The sequence below is a fragment of the Pelobates fuscus genome, chromosome 7, assembly GCF_036172605.1.
Source record: "Pelobates fuscus isolate aPelFus1 chromosome 7, aPelFus1.pri, whole genome shotgun sequence".
Classification (NCBI taxonomy): domain Eukaryota; kingdom Metazoa; phylum Chordata; class Amphibia; order Anura; family Pelobatidae; genus Pelobates; species Pelobates fuscus.
The window spans coordinates 95,339,517-95,361,702 of NC_086323.1; the positions used below are offsets into that span (position 1 = coordinate 95,339,517).

A 22,186-nucleotide genomic window follows, 5' to 3' on the forward strand; every position below is an offset into this window, starting at 1 on the left:
ACTAACTAGGTACATCTTAAAGGAATCTATAAAACGAGTATGGCCCGCCCCAGGGATTTTTACTTTGTAAAATGTGGCCTATAGGGTTTTTTATTTTGTTAAATGTGACCTGCAGGGTTTTTACTTTGTGAAATGAGTACGACCTGCAGAGTTTTTACTTTGCAAAAAGGGACGGCCTGTAGAGTTTTATACTTTCTGAAATGGGTATGGCCTGCAGTGTTTTATACTTTGTGTTCTTCTGTCTAGAGAAGAAATAACATTAACGTTATTTTAGAGTAGCTTTCTCATACGATCAACACTGTTTTTAAATTGTCCTATAAATGGGCACGTAAGAGATAGCAGTTATTTCTCAGTTGATAAATAAAAATACTCACAACAGGAGTAAACATTTGCTCGATCTTGTGGGGTTTTTATGTGAATTTTTTCAGCAAATAACAAAAACAAACAGTTTGAAACTCAGAGGTAAACAAGTCGAGTAAGTTCAATACAATTGCTATTCTTCATCTGGCAGTGGCCAGGGCTTCTATGCCAACTCTTGGCTTAGGATCGGACTACACTCTGCACAAGGAACCTTTTTTCTGCTTATTTCATCTGGCCATGTGGAGTGTAATTTGAGGGGGTTCTGATGCAGAGAGGAAGAGGTGGGGGCAGAAAGTGTCCACAAGTCTGCATTTATAAAGCAGACAAGCTCTTCAACAGAATTGACTGGCACATCACTCCCTTGTGGCACGCACCCTAGGCATTTTCCTAATTGGTTTTTGGAATGGGAATCATCAGCAGAGATTTTAATAGAATCATATTGTTGCTGTTGTCTTAGACCCCAGTATCCAGGAAGACATGTAGCATAATGACCCTCACCATAGCTTTCTGTGAAGCAGCCATGTGAATACACAGATGTGAGTAACAGTACTTTCCTTCTTTAAAAAAAATTTAAGCTAGATGGCATGTTAATAGTTGTCACCATGTGGCTATTGTTAACCTGTCATGTGAGTTTTATCATCTCTCCAATTAAAAATAATAAAAGAACCAGGATTGGTTGAAAAAAATGCAACACCCTCCTGGTTTCTGCATAACCAAGGAATATGAAATGGTAGATTTTAGCTTTAGGGGATGTTTGACATATTTTTTTATGAATTGTCTCCAAAAAACAAAAAATAGGTTTCTCACAGGTCAAATTAAAACACAGTTAATGTTTCTCTACATTAGTTTAAATTAAGATACCATTTATTCATGAGACGTGTGCCCAAATGTATTTCAGCTGGTACGAACAAATCAAATTTATTTTTATCTACGCCCAAACTAATCAATTAGTCTGGGATATACCTGTGGAGTTTTATTCAGCAAATAAGACTCCAAAGTTAAAACATTATATCATTTGGTTATCGTTTGATCATGACCTTTTTAAACATGAAAAACAGCGGAAAAACAGAAGTCTACTTACGAAAGTGAGAGGCTCATATGGAATCTTTGCCGAAGCCCTCTGAACATGAGAAAGGATTTGGGAGGAAACGATCGTGTTGACAGCTCACAAAATGGCTTTTCAAAGCCCCCAGTGGGACACTGACATGTAAAACCCCCTTCTGCCAGGTTCGTACATGTTCCCCCATTCCGGCACGCCCCAGGAACACACCGACCTGAGCCACTGTCGACCTCACAATGGTCACCTGCAATCAAAGACAGAAGGAGGCTTGTCATCGACCAGACATTTAAAATGATGGACCAATGATTGATGTCAATATCAACAGCATCAATCAAAGTTCTTCTGGATAAAACAGCATCTCAGCATTAAGGATTATTATAATCTACCTGCGTGAAATTTTAACTAAATGTCATATGTTGTAAAATACATAATAGGACAATACAGCATCTTACTTATCTTATTATATTCATAACTAAATTTTACTCTAATATAACTCATTAGGCCTTTTATGCTATCACAACTGTATGCTGGTCACACAGTGTCCTCCTAAAGTCATCAACCACCACTTACTCTGAATTAGCATTAGATTGCATTTAGTTGAGTTTTTTCTTTTCCGTGAACCGCCGCATTCCTCCTCTTACTGCCCAGCCATGGCTTGCGCTAAGAGGGTGGACCTGCCTCTATTAGTACACCACTGAATGGGCTCCCTGCCTCCCTCTCTGCCAGGCAGCGTGGACGGCACCTAGGCCACACTGCTAGTGGTCCAGGGCCGCGAGTTGGACATCCATGCTTTACACTCATTATCTTTGGCTTATAACAATATTTATGTTTTGTATGACAATTCAATGTAATGCCTTAAAGGACACTATAGTCACCAGAACAATTACAGCTTATTGTAGTTGTTCTGGTGTGTATAGTATGTCCCTGCAAGCTTTTTAATGAAAACACTGCCTTTTCAGAGAAATTACTGCCTAGTAACACCTCACTCAGTAACATTCACTCAGACGACCCTAGAGGTGCTTCCTGGGTCAGTGATGCACCTACTTTCAGTGTCTCCACACCTTGCATATAGGAGCTGAACATTCCCCATAGAGATGCATTGATTCAATCCATCTCTGTAAGGAGATGCTAAGTGGTGCAATGTGGCATTTTGCCACGCACGTGCCATAGCCTCCCAATGCTTTTATTAGTATTGGATTGGCTAAGATCATACATTTTTGTATGTGTCTATCGCAAAATGTATCTCCCTGTCTGTATCTAACTCTGTAATTATCTACTTCAATATGTATCTTCCTGTCTCTATCTGACTCTGGATGTATCTACTTCAATATGTATCTTCCTGTCTCTATCTAACTCTGTATGTATCTACCTGTCTGTATCTCACTCTGTATGTATCTGTCGTAATATGTATCTCCCTGTCTGTATCTAACTCTGTATGTATCTATAGCAATATGTATCTCCTTGTCTGTATCTTACTCTGTATATTTAACTCTGTAAATATTTATTGCAATATGTATCTCCCTGTCTGTATCTAACTCTGTATGTATCTATTACAATATGTATTTCCCTGTCTGTATCTAACTCTGTATGTATCTATTGCAATATGTATCTCCCTCTCTGTATCTAACTCTGTATGTATATATTGCAATATGTATCTCCCTGTCTGTATCTAACTCGGTATGTATATATTGCAATATGTATCTCCCTGTCTGTATCTAACTCTGTATGTATCTATTGCAATATGTATCTCCCTGTCTGTATCTAACTCTGTATGTATCTATTGCAATATGTATCTCCCTGTCTGTATCTAACTCTGTATGTATCTATTGCAATATATATCTCGCTATCTGTATCTAACTCTGTATGTATCTATTGCAATATGTATCTCCCTGTCTGTATCTAACTCTGTATGTATCTATCGCAATATGCATCTCCCTGTCTGTATCTAACTCTGTATGTATCTATAGCAATATGTATCTCCCTGTCTGTATCTAACTCTGTATGTATCTATTGCAATATGTATCTCCCTGTCTGTATCTAACTCTGTATGTATCTATTGCAATATATATCTCGCTATCTGTACCTAACTCTGTATGTATCTATTGCAATATATATCTCGCTATCTGTATCTAACTCTGTATGTATCTATTGCAATATGTATCTCCCTGTCTGTATCTAACTCGGTATGTATCTATTGCAATATGTATCTCCCTGTCTGTATCTAACTCTGTATGTATCTATTGCAATATGTATCTCCCTGTCTGTATCTAACTCGGTATGTATCTATTGCAATATGTATCTCCCTGTCTGTATCTAACTCTGTTTGTATCTATCGCAATATGTATCTCCCTGTCTGTATCTAACTCTGTATGTATCTATCGCAATATGTATCTCCCTGTCTGTATCTAACTCTGTATGTATCTATTGCAATATGTATCTCCCTGTCTGTATCTAACTCTGTATGTATCTATTGCAATATGTATCTCCCTGTCTGTATCTAACTCGGTATGTATCTATTGCAATATGTATCTCCCTGTCTGTATCTAACTCTGTATGTATCTATAGCAATATGTATCTCCCTGTCTGTATCTAACTCTGTATGTATCTATTGCAATATGCATCTCCCTGTCTGTATCCAACTCTGTATGTATCTATCGCAATATGTATCTCCCTGTCTGTATCTAACTCTGTATGTATCTATTGCAATATGTATCTCCCTGTCTGTATCTAACTCTGTATGTATCTATCGCAATATGTATCTCCATGTCTGTATCTAACTCTGTATGTATCTATAGCAATATGTATCTCCCTGTCTGTATCTAACTCTGTATGTATCTATTGCAATATGCATCTCCCTGTCTGTATCCAACTCTGTATGTATCTATCGCAATATGTATCTCCCTGTCTGTATCTAACTCTGTATGTATCTATTGCAATATGCATCTCCCTGTCTGTATCCAACTCTGTATGTATCTATAGCAATATGTATCTCCCTGTCTGTATCCAACTCTGTATGTATCTATTGCAATTTGTATCTCCTTGTCTGTGTCTAACTCTGTATGTGTCTATTGCAATATGTATCGCCCTGTCTGTATCTAACTCTGTATGTATCTATTGCAATTTGTATCTCCTTGTCTGTATCTAACTCTGTATGTATCTATCGCAATATGTATCTCCCTGTCTGTATCTAACTCTGTATGTATCTATCGCAATATGTATCTCCCTGTCTGTATCTAACTCTGTATGTATCTATCGCAATATGTATCTCCCTGTCTGTATCTAACTCTGTATGTGTCTATTGCAATATGTATCTCTCTGTCTGTATCTAACTCTGTATGTATCTGTCGTAATATGTATCTCCCTGTCTGTATCTAACTCTGTATGTATCTATAGCAATATGTATCTCCTTGTCTGTATCTTACTCTGTATATTTAACTCTGTAAATATTTATTGCAATATGTATCTCCCTGTCTGTATCTAACTCTGTATGTATCTATTACAATATGTATTTCCCTGTCTGTATCTAACTCTGTATGTATCTATTGCAATATGTATCTCCCTCTCTGTATCTAACTCTGTATGTATATATTGCAATATGTATCTCCCTGTCTGTATCTAACTCGGTATGTATATATTGCAATATGTATCTCCCTGTCTGTATCTACTCTGTATGTATCTATTGCAATATGTATCTCCCTGTCTGTATCTAACTCTGTATGTATCTATTGCAATATGTATCTCCCTGTCTGTATCTAACTCTGTATGTATCTATTGCAATATATATCTCGCTATCTGTATCTAACTCTGTATGTATCTATTGCAATATGTATCTCCCTGTCTGTATCTAACTCTGTATGTATCTATCGCAATATGCATCTCCCTGTCTGTATCTAACTCTGTATGTATCTATAGCAATATGTATCTCCCTGTCTGTATCTAACTCTGCATGTATCTATTGCAATATGTATCTCCCTGTCTGTATCTAACTCTGTATGTATCTATTGCAATATATATCTCGCTATCTGTACCTAACTCTGTATGTATCTATTGCGATATATATCTCGCTATCTGTATCTAACTCTGTATGTATCTATTGCAATATGTATCTCCCTGTCTGTATCTAACTCTGTATGTATCTATCGCAATATGCATCTCCCTGTCTGTATCTAACTCTGTATGTATATATTGCAATATGTATCTCCCTGTCTGTATCTAACTCGGTATGTATCTATTGCAATATGTATCTCCCTGTCTGTATCTAACTCTGTATGTATCTATTGCAATATGTATCTCCCTGTCTGTATCTAACTCGGTATGTATCTATTGCAATATGTATCTCCCTGTCTGTATCTAACTCTGTTTGTATCTATCGCAATATGTATCTCCCTGTCTGTATCTAACTCTGTATGTATCTATCGCAATATGTATCTCCCTGTCTGTATCTAACTCTGTATGTATCTATTGCAATATGTATCTCCCTGTCTGTATCTAACTCTGTATGTATCTATTGCAATATGTATCTCCCTGTCTGTATCTAACTCGGTATGTATCTATTGCAATATGTATCTCCCTGTCTGTATCTAACTCTGTTTGTATCTATCGCAATATGTATCTCCCTGTCTGTATCTAACTCTGTATGTATCTATCGCAATATGTATCTCCATGTCTGTATCTAACTCTGTATGTATCTATAGCAATATGTATCTCCCTGTCTGTATCTAACTCTGTATGTATCTATTGCAATATGCATCTCCCTGTCTGTATCCAACTCTGTATGTATCTATCGCAATATGTATCTCCTTGTCTGTATCTAACTCTGTATGTATCTATTGCAATATGTATCTCCCTGTCTGTATCTAACTCGGTATGTATCTATTGCAATATGTATCTCCCTGTCTGTATCTAACTCTGTTTGTATCTATCGCAATATGTATCTCCCTGTCTGTATCTAACTCTGTATGTATCTATCGCAATATGTATCTCCCTGTCTGTATCTAACTCTGTATGTATCTATTGCAATATGTATCTCCCTGTCTGTATCTAACTCTGTATGTATCTATTGCAATATGTATCTCCCTGTCTGTATCTAACTCGGTATGTATCTATTGCAATATGTATCTCCCTGTCTGTATCTAACTCTGTTTGTATCTATCGCAATATGTATCTCCCTGTCTGTATCTAACTCTGTATGTATCTATCGCAATATGTATCTCCATGTCTGTATCTAACTCTGTATGTATCTATAGCAATATGTATCTCCCTGTCTGTATCTAACTCTGTATGTATCTATTGCAATATGCATCTCCCTGTCTGTATCCAACTCTGTATGTATCTATCGCAATATGTATCTCCTTGTCTGTATCTAACTCTGTATGTATCTATTGCAATATGCATCTCCCTGTCTGTATCCAACTCTGTATGTATCTATAGCAATATGTATCTCCCTGTCTGTATCCAACTCTGTATGTATCTATTGCAATTTGTATCTCCTTGTCTGTATCTAACTCTGTATGTGTCTATTGCAATATGTATCTCCCTGTCTGTATCTAACTCTGTATGTATCTATTGCAATTTGTATCTCCTTGTCTGTATCTAACTCTGTATGTATCTATCGCAATATGTATCTCCCTGTCTGTATCTAACTCTGTATGTATCTATCGCAATATGTATCTCCCTGTCTGTATCTAACTCTGTATGTATCTATCGCAATATGTATCTCCCTGTCTGTATCTAACTCTGTATGTGTCTATTGCAATATGTATCTCTCTGTCTGTATCTAACTCTGTATGTATCTATTGCAATATGTATCTCCCTGTCTGTATCTAACTCTGTATGTATCTATTGCAATATGTATCTCCCTGTCTGTATCTAACTCTGTATGTATCTATTGCAATATGTATCTCCCTGTCTGTATCTAACTCTGTATGTATCTATTGCAATATGTATCTCCCTGTCTGTATCTAACTCTGTATGTGTCTATTGCAATATGTATCTCCCTGTCTGTATCTAACTCTGTATGTATCTATAGCAATATGTATCTCCCTGTCTGTATCTAACTCTGTATGTATCTATTGCAATATGTATCTCCCTGTCTGTATCTAACTCTGTATGTTTCTATTGCAATATGTATCTCCCTGTCTGTATCTAACTCTGTATGTATCTATTGCAATATGTATCTCCCTGTCTGTATCTAACTCTGTATGTATCTATCGCAATATGTATCTCCCTGTCTGTATCTAACTCTGTATGTATCTATAGCAATATGTATCTCCCTGTCTGTATCCAACTCTGTATGTATCTATTGCAATTTGTATCTCCTTGTCTGTATCTAACTCTGTATGTATCTATTGCAATATGTATCTCCCTGTCTGTATCTAACTCTGTATGTGTCTATTGCAATATGTATCTCCCTGTCTGTATCTAACTCTGTATGTATCTATCGCAATATGTATCTCCCTGTCTGTATCCAACTCTGTATGTATCTATTGCAATTTGTATCTCCTTGTCTGTATCTAACTCTGTATGTATCTATTGCAATATGTATCTCCCCGTCTGTATCTAACTCTGTATGTGTCTATTGCAATATGTATCTCCCTGTCTGTATCTAACTCTGTATGTATCTATCGCAATATGTATCTCCCTGTCTGTATCTAACTCTGTATGTATCTATCGCAATATGTATCTCCCTGTCTGTATCTAACTCTGTATGTATCTATCGCAATATGTATCTCCCTGTCTGTATCTAACTCTGTATGTATCTATTGCAATATGTATCTCCCTGTCTGTATCTAACTCTGTATGTATCTATTGCAATATGTATCTCCCTGTCTGTATCTAACTCTGTATGTATCTATCGCAATATGTATCTCCCTGTCTGTATCTAACTCTGTATGTATCTATTGCAATATGTATCTCCCTGTCTGTATCTAACTCTGTATGTATCTATCGCAATATGTATCTCCCTGTCTGTATCTAACTCTGTATGTATCTATTGCAATATGTATCTCCCTGTCTGTATCTATCTCGGTATGTATCTATCGCAATATGTATCTCCCTGTCTGTATCTAACTCTGTATGTATCTATCGCAATATGTATCTCCCTGTCTGTATCTAACTCTGTATGTATCTATAGCAATATGTATCTCCTTGTCTGTATCTTACTCTGTATATTTAACTCTGTAAATATTTATTGCAATATGTATCTCCCTGTCTGTATCTAACTCTGTATGTATCTATTGCAATATGTATCTCCCTCTCTGTATCTAACTCTGTATGTATATATTGCAATATGTATCTCCCTGTCTGTATCTAACTCGGTATGTATCTATTGCAATATGTATCTCCCTGTCTGTATCTAACTCTGTATGTATCTATCGCAATATGCATCTCCCTGTCTGTATCTAACTCTGTATGTATCTATTGCAATATGTATCTCGCTGTCTGTATCTAACTCTGTATGTATCTATTGCAATATGTATCTCCCTGTCTGTATCTAACTCTGTATGTATCTATTGCAATATATATCTCGCTATCTGTATCTAACTCTGTATGTATCTATTGCAATATGTATCTCCCTGTCTGTATCTAACTCTGTATGTATCTATCGCAATATGCATCTCCCTGTCTGTATCTAACTCTGTATGTATATATTGCAATATGTATCTCCCTGTCTGTATCTAACTCGGTATGTATCTATTGCAATATGTATCTCCCTGTCTGTATCTAACTCTGTATGTATCTATTGCAATATATATCTCGCTATCTGTATCTAACTCTGTATGTATCTATTGCAATATATATCTCGCTACCTGTATCTATCTCTGTATGTATCTATCGCAATATGTATCTCCCTTTCTGTATCTAACTCTGTATGTATCTATTGCAATATGTATCTCCCTGTCTGTATCTAACTCTGTTTGTATCTATTGCAATATGTATCTCCCTGTCTGTATCTAACTCTGTATGTATCTATCGCAATATGTATCTCCCTGTCTGTATTTAACTCTGTATGTATCTATCGCAATATGTATCTCCCTGTCTGTATCTAACTCTGTATGTATCTATCGCAATATGTATCTCCCTGTCTGTATCTAACTCGGTATGTATCTATTGCAATATGTATCTCCCTGTCTGTATCTAACTCTGTTTGTATCTATCGCAATATGTATCTCCCTGTCTGTATCTAACTCTGTATGTATCTATCGCAATATGTATCTCCCTGTCTGTATCTAACTCTGTATGTATCTATTGAAATATGTATCTCCCTGTCTGTATCTAACTCTGTATGTATCTATTGCAATATGTATCTCCCTGTCTGTATCCAACTCTGTATGTATCTATTGCAATTTGTATCTCCTTGTCTGTATCTAACTCTGTATGTGTCTATTGCAATATGTATCTCCCTGTCTGTATCTAACTCTGTATGTATCTATTGCAATATGTATCTCCCTGTCTGTATCCAACTCTGTATGTATCTATTGCAATTTGTATCTCCTTGTCTGTATCTAACTCTGTATGTGTCTATTGCAATATGTATCTCCCTGTCTGTATCTAACTCTGTATGTGTCTATTGCAATATGTATCTCCCTGTCTGTATCTAACTCTGTATGTGTCTATTGCAATATGTATCTCCCTGTCTGTATCCAACTCTGTATGTATCTATTGCAATTTGTATCTCCTTGTCTGTATCTAACTCTGTATGTGTCTATTGCAATATGTATCTCCCTGTCTGTATCTAACTCTGTATGTGTCTATTGCAATATGTATCTCCCTGTCTGTATCTAACTCTGTATGTGTCTATTGCAATATGTATCTCCCTGTCTGTATCTAACTCTGTATGTATCTATAGCAATATGTATCTCCCTGTCTGTATCCAACTCTGTATGTATCTATAGCAATATGTATCTCCCTGTCTGTATCCAACTCTGTATGTATCTATTGCAATTTGTATCTCCTTGTCTGTATCTAACTCTGTATGTGTCTATTGCAATATGTATCTCCCTGTCTGTATCCAACTGTGTATGTATCTATCGCAATATGTATCTCCCTGTCTGTATCTAACTCTGTATGTGTCTATTGCAATCTGTATCTCCCTGTCTGTATCTAACTCTGTATGTATCTATAGCAATATGTATCTCCCTGTCTGTATCCAACTCTGTATGTATCTATTGCAATTTGTATCTCCTTGTCTGTATCTAACTCTGTATGTGTCTATTGCAATATGTATCTCCCTGTCTGTATCTAACTCTGTATGTATCTATTGCAATATGTATCTCCCTGTCTGTATCTATCTCGGTATGTATCTATCGCAATATGTATCTCCCTGTCTGTATCTAACTCTGTATGTATCTATCGCAATATGTATCTCCCTGTCTGTATCTAACTCTGTATGTATCTATCGCAATATGTATCTCCCTGTCTGTATCTAACTCTGTATGTATCTATCGCAATATGTATCTCCCTGTCTGTATCTAACTCTGTATGTATCTATTGCAATATGTATATCCCTGTCTGTATCTATGTGTTTGTGATTTCCTATATATCTGTTTCTCAAAATTACTGTCTTCCTGTATCTCTATTACTTTGTGGATGAGCAGCATCTGTTTGTATGAGGCCCCTGCTTCTGTGCTACCATAAGAGACAGAGTAAACTGATCAAATACATATGATCAATCCTGGCACCTGTCACACAGGGTAACCTCCACCAGGTGCAGTTTGCTGTAGTGGCTCTAGCAGCAAAAATATTGTATTACTTAATCCCCAAACAATTTCCTGCTGCACCCTTAATGAATGCGCTTTGCATTCCTATGGTGATGATGAAGACTTTGATTAGACATATCATGGTATTAAAGTAATTGAACATGGGAAGGGATTCAGCATTGTAAAAAATAAACACTTGTTAATGCCGGTGGTGAAAACATTTCTGAGATAGTCTTCAGGGAGAATTATTAGACATACTCTCCTACTTCCGACCACGCTGGCATGGATAACCGCACGCAGGTACCCAGAGGAGGCAATGTATGCAATGTAAGGCTTCTGGCAAGAATTGTTTTCTAAATATGTGAAATTAATCACAATGTTTCTGGGCAAACAGGTCAAGACTTGTCGAGGGTGCAGATCAACAGTCTGTATAGCAGAATGGAAGGACATAAAATATACTATTATAGTGTGGCTTGATAATAAAAAAATAATTAAATAAAACACACAAATAAACAAAATGTTTGATGTCAGTGACAGATGGTATAGTTGGGAAGATTTATTTTTTTCTGATATTCCCAATCAGCAATTTTAAAAATGCAAACAAGTCACAACAATGAATAAATAAATAAACAAACAAACAAACACCTTAGCTCAATATCTTAGAACTCCTGAACTGGATGGGGAAGATTCTTGATACTGACACATTTAAAAAAAACCAAAAAAACCTGAAGCTTATGCAGCGGCATCACTAGGGGAGTGCGGAGGCTTGTAAACTGTGGTAGTGGGGTGGTTCGCCATGGGTGATAGCTGACAGGGGGTGAACATAGTATCCACCTCTTGCTACTACATACACCTGCCTATTGGTGGTGGTGGTGCATGAGAAGTGCTGGATCTGCAGATTCAATTCAGTAGACAGCAAGGGAGCTGATGGGATCAGTCTGTTCTCTGAGTGCACAGTACCCTAGTGGCCCTGTAATAATGCTGGGAGCCGGGATGTAACATAACTTTGAGAGATCCTTTGCGGTACCAGCCCCACAGGTCCCCTGTATCAGCCCAGGCCTATAACTATGTGTAACTAACTAAACCTGAGTTCCTATCTTCTCTGAAGAAGAAAAAAAACTGCTTCTGGAAGAATCGTAGAATCCTATATCAAAATTCACCAAGTACAATATTCGCTTTACAATCTCATCATATTGTTTCTACGTTCAACTTGTTGCTCCAAGGAAAAAAGCGGGAGCTCATTATATGTTACTATTGTTGTTTTGTTTCCGAAATACAGTCCCGTGAACAGTAAACAGGGCCAACTTAACAAGCCTGCTGCTTGCAACCATTACATGAAGGCTTCTTACAGAAGCAATTGCTAATTTCTAAAGGAAATAGGCAATTGGCCTTTAACTAACCCCACTGAGCAAATCTTCCTCTTAAGTGGATACTATGTATTAAAAAAGGTTTATTCTGGATTTTGATTCCTTCGTTTTTCATGAACAATAGCTTTGAAGAAGATAGAAAAATAATTGATATTTAAATTATAAAATGTTTATATAGTGTGGGGGTACACAGTCTTGGTCCCAGTGCACCTAACACTTAGATAGTCTCTATACAGGCATTATTCTATACACAGACAGTTCAACACACTTTCTCCAAAACTACACCACTATGTCAGCTCATAAATCTTAATCTGTGACTTTCTTATTTGTGATAACTGAGCATGTTATGGTCCATTAACCCCTTAAGGACCAAACTTCTGGAATAAAAGAGAATCATGACATGGCATGTGTCCTTAAGGGGTTAAAAAGCTACCAGCAATATGCAGTCTTCACTTTAACTATGATGTCTTGGTAATGCATAAAAGAAAACAATTTTACATTTATAACTTTTGAAAATAAATGTAATATTTAATCTTCTTGTATTTCTTTCCATGTATACATTTATGTTTAATTTTTTCTGTGCAACATCTTGACGAATCCTTGCTTTGCAGGAGCAGCCATTATAAATAGACTGGATGAAAACTGGTTTAGAGCACATTTTTGATATGCAAAACACTTACCCATGACTTTGTGTGTGCACGCCAGTTCTTTGGTCTTATAAGGGATGACTCAGAACAAAGAGGAGTGAAAGATGGCCACTTCCATTAAACAAAAGTAAGCCAAGAAGTATTACCTATATTGGTATTACCTATATGTATGCATTTAAAAATTACATTGGTGTGAACAAATGGGTACAATCACAGATGGAAAATATGTAATCTTGAAAAATGATAAAATTGTGGTTTAGCGATTATAACATAATGAATTAACTAATGGAAATGGGGCAAGGGCTTTTTAAATTTTTCAGCTGGGGTTTTGTGTGGCCCAGGATGGACCACCCCCCAATCTTCTAAAAGTGTTTAAATGTATGATAAAGAGCATTGTCATGAGGACCTCGTCCTCCATGTTGCTTTGTTTTGATTAATATGTCTTCTCGAAGTCTATCCCCCTTTCTTTGCGAGAGGTAGGTAAGGAACAAGCATTTTACCTGTGTGAGAAAGGACGGGAGTGGGAGAATATGTAGAAGGTAGATGGTACAGGAATGTGGAGAGTGCATTAGTTTTTAATGCCACACTTTACCCTGCTACATGTAGCATTGACCAATGTTGCAGGTCTTGCTTTACCATCTGTAGGAGGGGATAAGTTAGATGGAATTAGCATACCCAGATATTAAATTGATTCTGTGCACCATCGAAATGATAAGGTGCATTGAAGATGGCATTGGAGAGCTGAAGTGATACCTATTCCGAGTGCTACAGATTTATTACAGTTGATGGAAAAATTGGAGAGTTGTCCGTAAGTAATGAGGTAGATGGATAGGAACAACAAATAGTCCACATATGCTACTACTTTATGCTGGTGTTCCCTTACCTCAATGCTTTTGATATGTGATCTGACAGCATTTAGGAATGGCTCCAGGCTTAGTATGAATAAAATGGTTGAGAGGGGACAGCCCTGTCTTGTCCCGTTCCTAATACTAAGGGGTGTGGACAAGAATCCTTTTGCTAGGACCCTGGCTGAAGGGACAGAATAGAGTGTGGATATCTATGCAAGCATATGTGGACCCAGACCCATGGTGCAAACGGTGAAATAGGGGTAAGACCAATCAATCCTGCTGAACGCCTTCTCTGCATCGGTAGAAAATAGGGTCGACTATTTTAAGCTTTTCTTAGTGGCATAGATAAGGTTTAATACCTTATCCATATTATGACGGAGCTCAGTACTCAGCTTGATTGCCTCCATCAAGGGTCCCTCTCTTTCAGCACCGGATACCCGAGTTATTATAGCTGTTTCAACCAAACAGAAGCCAAGACTTAGTGAAGGGTGAGTAAGAACTGGTTTATTGAGAACAATGCACACTTTTATATACAGGACCCAAACAGGGTCTTGAATAATGTAAATCCCACCTTGGCGCCTCTGAGTCTGGCATATAACTAGATCAGTAACCACTATGTTAATTATCCCCCAGATATTACACAAATAACCACCACATGTCTTATATACCCAGATTGCCCAACCCCTCCACCTCCCTCGGTCAGGAGAGAAACCTTTCACACTCACGGTGTTGAATCACCACCCAGTTAAAGTCTTAGAATTGATGTAGATCAAATCAAGCGTTTGATTATTTGTCTATCTACTCCTTTCTAAATTGATTGCGCGCATGTCTTCTAGAATAAATCACACCAGACACATTGCCAGAGTGGCCTTTATTGCAGGGGGTGCAATTCCCTTTTAAAGCAGAAATACGTAATCTACAGAGTCACAGTTAACATACAGTATACATTCAACAATTGGTTATGGGGTCTTGTCTAAACCCACCCTACAGGATGTAATGTCATCATTACAGAGTTCTCCCACCCACATTCCAGCTCCATCTTGGTTACACGATGGGAGGGGGAGTGAGTAGTTACTGAACAGAGAGGGGCTGAAGGGGAAACAGTTACTTTAACAGCGATTCTCCATTTTGTTACACGTGGCACATAGCTGTTAATTTGCACAAAGGAAGTGGGTGAGGAGTTAGTAAAGGAAGCTGTTCTTTTAACACAGGAATTTGTTACACGAGGCTTGCTCGATGGGAAGGGGGGAGGGAAGCCGGATGGGAGGAATTTACAGAGGAAATAGTTACTGAGCACACATGTGTAAGAAATTATGACCCTCTTACAAGGATATTCTTTTAGGGAATGTGTGACAAATAAGATATAAACACAAGTGTATAATAGTAAAAAAATACATTTTAGTATTTTGTCCATAACAGAATGACCAAAAAGGAGACTCACAGCTGTCCCTGAGAGGCTCTTTTGCCTGGCTTGGAAGATTTTATTGCATGTGATAGCTCCTCCTTAGTAATAGGTTCCTTCAGACTTTGGACCTCATCTGGTGACATGGTAGTATGTATGTGTTTAGTGAGATATTTAGCTACTTCGGGAATGGTATGTGTTCTCTCCAACATGTGTTCCTCAGGGGAGATTTTGTAAAGGGAATCGCAATATTGTCTAAAAGCTTTAATAAAAGAGGTAGGAGTGCACCGTGTGCAGTTGTTTACGTATATTTTGTTCACAAACGTCTTTTATCTCCTGGCTTCTAATTTTTAATTGCCGAGGTCGTCGAAAGCTTTGCCGAATTTAACAGTGAGTAAAGCTGTGTGCAAAGTTCAGTTAATTAATTAAGGTTACCTCACCCAATCTTTTTTTGTGTGTGAATTCAAGCCAGTGATTTTCCCTAATAGGCTCTGGAGTTGTGCGGTTATCTGCTTTTTCCGTGTTGAGGTGACTTTAATAAAATGTCGCACGTGTGCGCTTCCCAAATGATAAGGTATGGGGAGTTCGGATTAATGTTTTTCTGGAGGTATTTAGTGAGTGCTCTGTGGGTGTCAGAACAATTAGCAGGTCATCCAGTAGAGACTTGTTGAATCACCAATTGAATGCTGAAGGCTTTGTTAATAGAGGGGTTATCTTGCAGGTCACTGGTGCATAGTCAGACCATATCACCAGTCCTATGCTCTATTTATGAATTAGATCTTAGTAGTGATCGGGGAGAAAGAAATAACCTATGTGGGAATATGAGCAGTGTGGTGGGGAGTAGAAAGTGTAAGGAGCAGTGGACACCCCGCAGGAGATAGAGAGGCAGGTGGGTCTTCTGCGAGGTAGTATCCATTCCCTGGGTCACGTGGAAGGTTGAAGTTCCCCTAGTTTAAGTTGGCCTTCTTGAAATGTTTCTAATTTGTGTAGTACTATTTCATTTTTTATTTATCAGCATTAATCATACTTATTTCTCAAGAACAAGTATTTTTTATTAAACTTATCTAGAAACATTACTAAATAATTACACCTTCTTTGCCTAGGGCCATTTCAGTGATCCAAGTTATCAAGAGAAGTTGAAGAATTTGTCATTGGACAAGGGAGAAATGGAAAGAGAACTATACCACCATAGGGCACAGTATTGCACTCCCCATACCAACACCATTTAAAAAGGGGGTAATATAAATATGGAACTCCCAGGTACCCTGCGTATTGGGGAACAAGCTGCATTTGCCCTTTTCCCCACAAACCCTATTAAAACTCCACTGGCTTTTGCTGACTAAAAAAACAATCCTCTTTTAACTCAGAAAGAAAAAATGGATAATGAGTAATATTTGTACTAATGATTACATTCTACCTTTGCATGAGCAAGCACAATTAGAATTCTTATTTTATGTGTTATCTGCTACTCTGACTCACTTATATTAAGCAATAAAATATTGTTCCAGAGAAAGCAGATACATCTTGGCTAAATACCATCGCTAGGAAAAAAAACTCTTGTTTAATAACACTTTAGGATTTATTTTTTTCTCAAGAACCTAATTGGCTATTTTGCAGTAGCATGTCCTTTCAATGCATAGTCACATTAATGTTAAACATAAGTGTAAGCAGCTTGTGTTTACAAACTGCAGCGTGATTATCCTGTGCTGAGGTCTCTAAGAGGACTTCTTTGCACATTTGTTTGTTCTCTTTATGTTTTCAACAAATTCATGACTATTTCTATATACATCTGTAGATCAACAGAGAACTAAATAGATTTAAATGTATCAGTGTTTCTTCATAATTAAAATCTTTCATTCCCTTATTAATTTTGTAGCCCATCTCTGCACTTTTCTTCCAGTACCATAAGTGTCACCAAGTTTTGTTCTGGACATTAATCATTCTATTCTTACTAAAGGGACATACATCAAGGGTGGTACCCTGAGCATCCATTTACTGCAATAGGGAAATCAGTTAATCGAAAATGAATCCCAGTGGAGCTGTCCTGATTAGTTAATGGTATTCTTCATTTCTCTAGGTTGTCTACATTTGTCTAGATAAGCATGGTGGTTTTGGCAACCCTATAGAGGTAACGTGACATATGCGTGTCTCCCAAGTGTCCCTATTTAGGAGGACAGTCCCTATTTTGGGCCCAAGTCCCTCATCCCTATATTCTATCCTAATGTACCTCTTTCTAGAAGCTCCATATTGTTGGTGAGACTGAGTGTAAAACAGAGCTCCACAGCAATACTCACAATAATGTACACTCAAACTACAGTAACACAAATAAACTAAACATTTAAACATTGTTTAACCCCATGAATGACTATGGAAACCACTAACACAGCAGTGGAAAAAGGTCCATTATGAGATAACATATCACAGGTTACAATGAAAAATAAACAGGGTATTAAGATTTGATAGAAAATCATTGGGCAGATTCTGTCTTGTTTTAATATATCAAAGAGTTTTGAGGATGGGATTTTCTCAATAAATGCATTCCCTGGGACTAATAATTAACAGATTAGCAAATTAAACACCAATTACATTTTATACAAATGTAAATTCTCAAGGGGTGGCCTGGAAGAACAAGGGGATAATTTTTTCGAAAACTTACTCGAGCGTCCATTTAACTCTTTGACAACCAGGTTGACGCCAAGCAAGATGTGTGTTGTAATGATACACCGAAGATATTTCAAATTCTTGCAGATAATAAAAGGGTTCTTTAATGCACTACCCTTGTGCCAGATAGTAATTAAGACCTTTCATCTGCTACTTCTTTGATCACATTTATCCAGCAATCCTTGCATAATCTGTTGATTGATCAGCTGTCCTTTGCTAGTCTATGTAAAACAACTTATCCCATAGAAGACTTTCACAGGGATTCAAAAGCTTAGAAGTGAAGGTGCAATGGGTCCTCTAGTCGTATCAAATTGTTTTCAAATGCATAAAGGCTCTCAAGTTACAAACTCAGTGGAACAACCATGATTACACCAGAAACTCATGAATTGCATATTATGCTGGGCATTACTTTCAATTCAATTCAATTCAATTCAATTTCAATTCTGGTTCAAAGCTGCAGAAATGGTTAGTATCCTACATTTGCATGGTAAATAGGCAACGTTATTACAAAGTAATTTGTACAAATAAAATATGTAGGCCTCTTAATGATTTATTCAATAAAATAAACAGTCTTTACTCGATCCTAAAGTCTCATGATATATGTTTTATATTATGTTTATTCTAAATGTTAGATTGTAACATTGTTACTTAGCATACGAGTTCTCCGCCATATAAAAAATAAAATAAACATGCTGCAGCCGCTCCTCCCTCTATCTGCCTCTATATGTTCTTAGGTCCAATCCAATGTTTCTTAAAGAGAAGCATTTGGAGGCAATCAGATGCTTCTCACAGAGTATTAAATATAATGCTTCTCTGGTGGAAGAATTGCATCAATACTGAATTGAATGTGAAGACTTTCAATTATTGAAAGTCTTCAGGAGAGTGTACCTCTAGTGGCTGCCTCATTAATCCTTGAAGGGTTAATCTAACCTCAATGACCACTTCATCTTTTTCAACTTTTTTTGCTGGTGACTAGTTGCACCCCCAGAACATGTGAAATAAGCAGCCCAGATTAATTCTGTGCAAAAATTACATCTGTTGTCAGCACAATCTGTGCGCTTATGACAGACACAGGGCCGGCGCTTCCTCTAGGCCAATTAGACGGCCACCTAGGGCGCTGCTTAAAGGGGGGCGCTGACCCTGCAGCTTTATGATTGCTTGTGCCGCCCCTCTATCAAGTTTGCGCCCCTCTATTATTTCTGGCGTGCCTTCGGCCATGTTCCCGGGCGCTAGGGAGCACTTACTTTGCTACTCACTAGTGCCCGGTAAAACACTGGTCCGGCGGCATACACATCATCATGCTCAGCCAGACCCACTCCAAGACATCCATTGCGGCAGGTGGCAGCAGCGCGAGGGTGGTTCAATTGCTCATTCCCTTCCCTTTCCCTGTATGTGGGGACAGTGGGCGAGAGCATGTCAGGAAATGTGCAGAAAAAATAAATTCTGGGCCCTTATGGCGCAGGCAAGCTGGACATAGAACATAGAAAAAGCAATGATGGTAAGATGTGTGTCAGAGAATGTGTTAGTCTGCTTCAGTCAATGTGTTTGTGTATTTCAGTCTGTAATGGTCAGTGTGTGTCTGTATGGGTCATAGTGTGTCTGTATGGGTCAATGTGTGTCTGGATGGGTCAATGTGTCTGGATGGGTCGTTGTGTCTGGATGGGTCATTGTGTGTTTGCATGGCTCAGTCTGTGTCTGTATGGGTCAGTGTGTGTCTGCATGAATCAGTTTGTTTCTTTATGTGTGTCTCTGCATGGATCAGTGTGTGTATATGGGTCAGTGTGCGTCAGTGCGTGTGTGTTAGGCTGAATGAGTGGGTGGAACGAATGGGGCGGCAAAAATGCTTGCACCCGCCCTGGACAGGCATAATTAGCTTCTTACCTTAATTCACCTCATCTCTAGTGCAAGAACTCCCTTTCCTGCTTACCTGTTATAATAACCCCTCCCCTTGTCCACCAACCTTCTACACTCTCCGGCCAGCCCTCTTTCTATCCTCCTAGACTGGCGCATGAACCGCGTGCCCCACACATGCGCCCACGGTCTTACAATACTTCTCTATGAGAAGCATTGGAATGGACCACTTAGACCAGGAAAAAGATTATTATTATTAGTAGTAGTAGTAGTATTTATACAGCGCCAACTAATTTTGCAGCACTTTACAAGATGACGTGGCACTGATGAGTAGGAAGGCATGGAAACAACCAGGGATTCCAGCTCCCTGTACTGGACTCCAGGTAAGTTTAAAATATTTTCACATGTTAGTCAAGCTAAATAGGGTGATGGGGTGATAAAGTTATAGATACAGTAAAGCTAAGGGAACAAAAAAGTATATAGCAGCTGAAACAACCCTTTCATTGACTAATGTAGACATTGCAGTTTATCACCAGTTTCAATGGTTACATTTGTCAGACTGCAAGGGCAGGGTCTGTGAAGCAAACGACTTAGATAAAATGTAATAGTTTAGGTGCTTAGAGTGTCCTTTAAATATTCTCTGTAAAACGCTTACAGACGAACACCTTTACTCAAAAGAGTCCATCATGATGGAATGTATGTATATACTTAATACCAGAAAGCTAAGTAGATAGATTTACATTTGTGTATACACCTCATATAATAATATTAATACAGATACTACACACACACATACAGTAAACTGCACAGTACTGCTGCCTTATCTTTTAAGGAGTTCAGTATAATTAAAATGTCAGTTTAAGAAGCTGCCTCGGGGACAATGCATGGGTAAGTCAGGCTGAATGAAAGGAGGGAGTTGCCTTCTGGTGGTGAGATCAGGATTGATTTGCCTAACATCGATATTTTAATGCATATCATCAATCAGATTTTATTCATGGCAGCCAGACCTCGATATGTCCAGATGTTATTTCAAATTGAAGAAATTGTACAAATCTAAGATGTGCATAACATATACCTTCTATAGATTATATATAAGAAAAATACATGTATGTTAATTTATAAAAACAAATAAACAGAAGAAAATTAGAAAGTTGAACACTCATAGTATGAAATGTAAGAAAGTAAAGCTTAACGTGACATTATAGTCACCAGAAAAACTACTGCTTAATGTAGTTGTTCTGGTGTCTATATCCTGTCGCTGCAGGCTTTTTTTCTAAGTGTTTACATTGCTACCTGTGGCGAAACCGACCTCGCCACGTGTCCTTGGAGGGGGCTGCTTGCCTGCCTCTTGCCTTTGGACTATGGACCAGACTTTATGGGAATGTGATACCCCAGATAGCTATACCATGGAGCCTATTCATATAATGAAAGACTATGGGAAAGACTTTAGCTCCATGGCAATTGTACTGTGTGAGTAGGATCTGCGCGCTATTCGGTAGTTTTGTGCGTGCAGATCCCAGCTATCTGGGGATGGGTGAAATGTCTGTGTGTTATGTGTAAATGTGACTTTATGTATTTTAAAGTGTTTTATGTTGTTTTGCAACCATGTGGTTAATGGAGTCTGCCTTTAGTCCTGGGTAATTGGATTACTTATCCAATTAACTCCAGGGCAGAAGGGAGGAAACCAGGGTGCATTGTGGGGATGTTTTTCTGCCAGCCAGAAAGGAACAAAAGATACTTTTAGTAACTTTTGAACCCCTGGTCGGATTCATGCCATTTTTTAATATGTTGTTCCCCTGAATGGATTGATTGTGGATTTGTATTTTTATGTGAATGTGATGTATGGTTTTAAAGTTATGAAAGTTGTGTAAAAGTATATTCTACACTGTATGCATAATGGGATTATGTGTCACACTAAGGGGAGGGGATGTGTGGGAGGTAACATCTATGTCATTGGTTCTTTTATGCCTCCCCCTGGGTGTGGCCTGTATGTGTGAGTTGGAAATAAAAGCCAGGCTGGATGAGCCAGTCCAGAGTTCCTGTTTAACCCTCAAAATGAAGTGTCGTCTCATTCTTGGGGGGAATTGGATTGTAAGCTGACTGCCAGGAGTGTAAGCGGATTGTATGCTTTTCTTGTTCAGCTGTTCCAGTTCGGAGTGTTATCTTGTATCCAGTTCGGGAGTTTGGTGTTCTGCAGTAGCTGTGCCTGTCTCTCAAAAAGGGGATTATCGCCTAAACTGATTTTTCCCCTTTCATGCTGAAACGGTCCGTTACAATTGGTGGCAAGCGGCG

General features: G+C 38.1%; 1 protein-coding gene across 2 annotated transcripts in view; it reads right to left on the reverse strand.

Annotated features, from left to right (window-relative positions):
• CELSR3 (cadherin EGF LAG seven-pass G-type receptor 3) overlaps nt 1-22,186 on the reverse strand; it is a 166,896-nt gene that overhangs the window by 65,535 nt on the left and 79,175 nt on the right. For both annotated transcript variants that reach the window (XM_063426222.1, XM_063426221.1), the window contains exon 3: nt 1,442-1,664. In XM_063426222.1, coding sequence (XP_063282292.1) covers nt 1,442-1,664 — 223 coding nt within the window. The remainder of the gene's footprint in view (nt 1-1,441; nt 1,665-22,186) is intronic.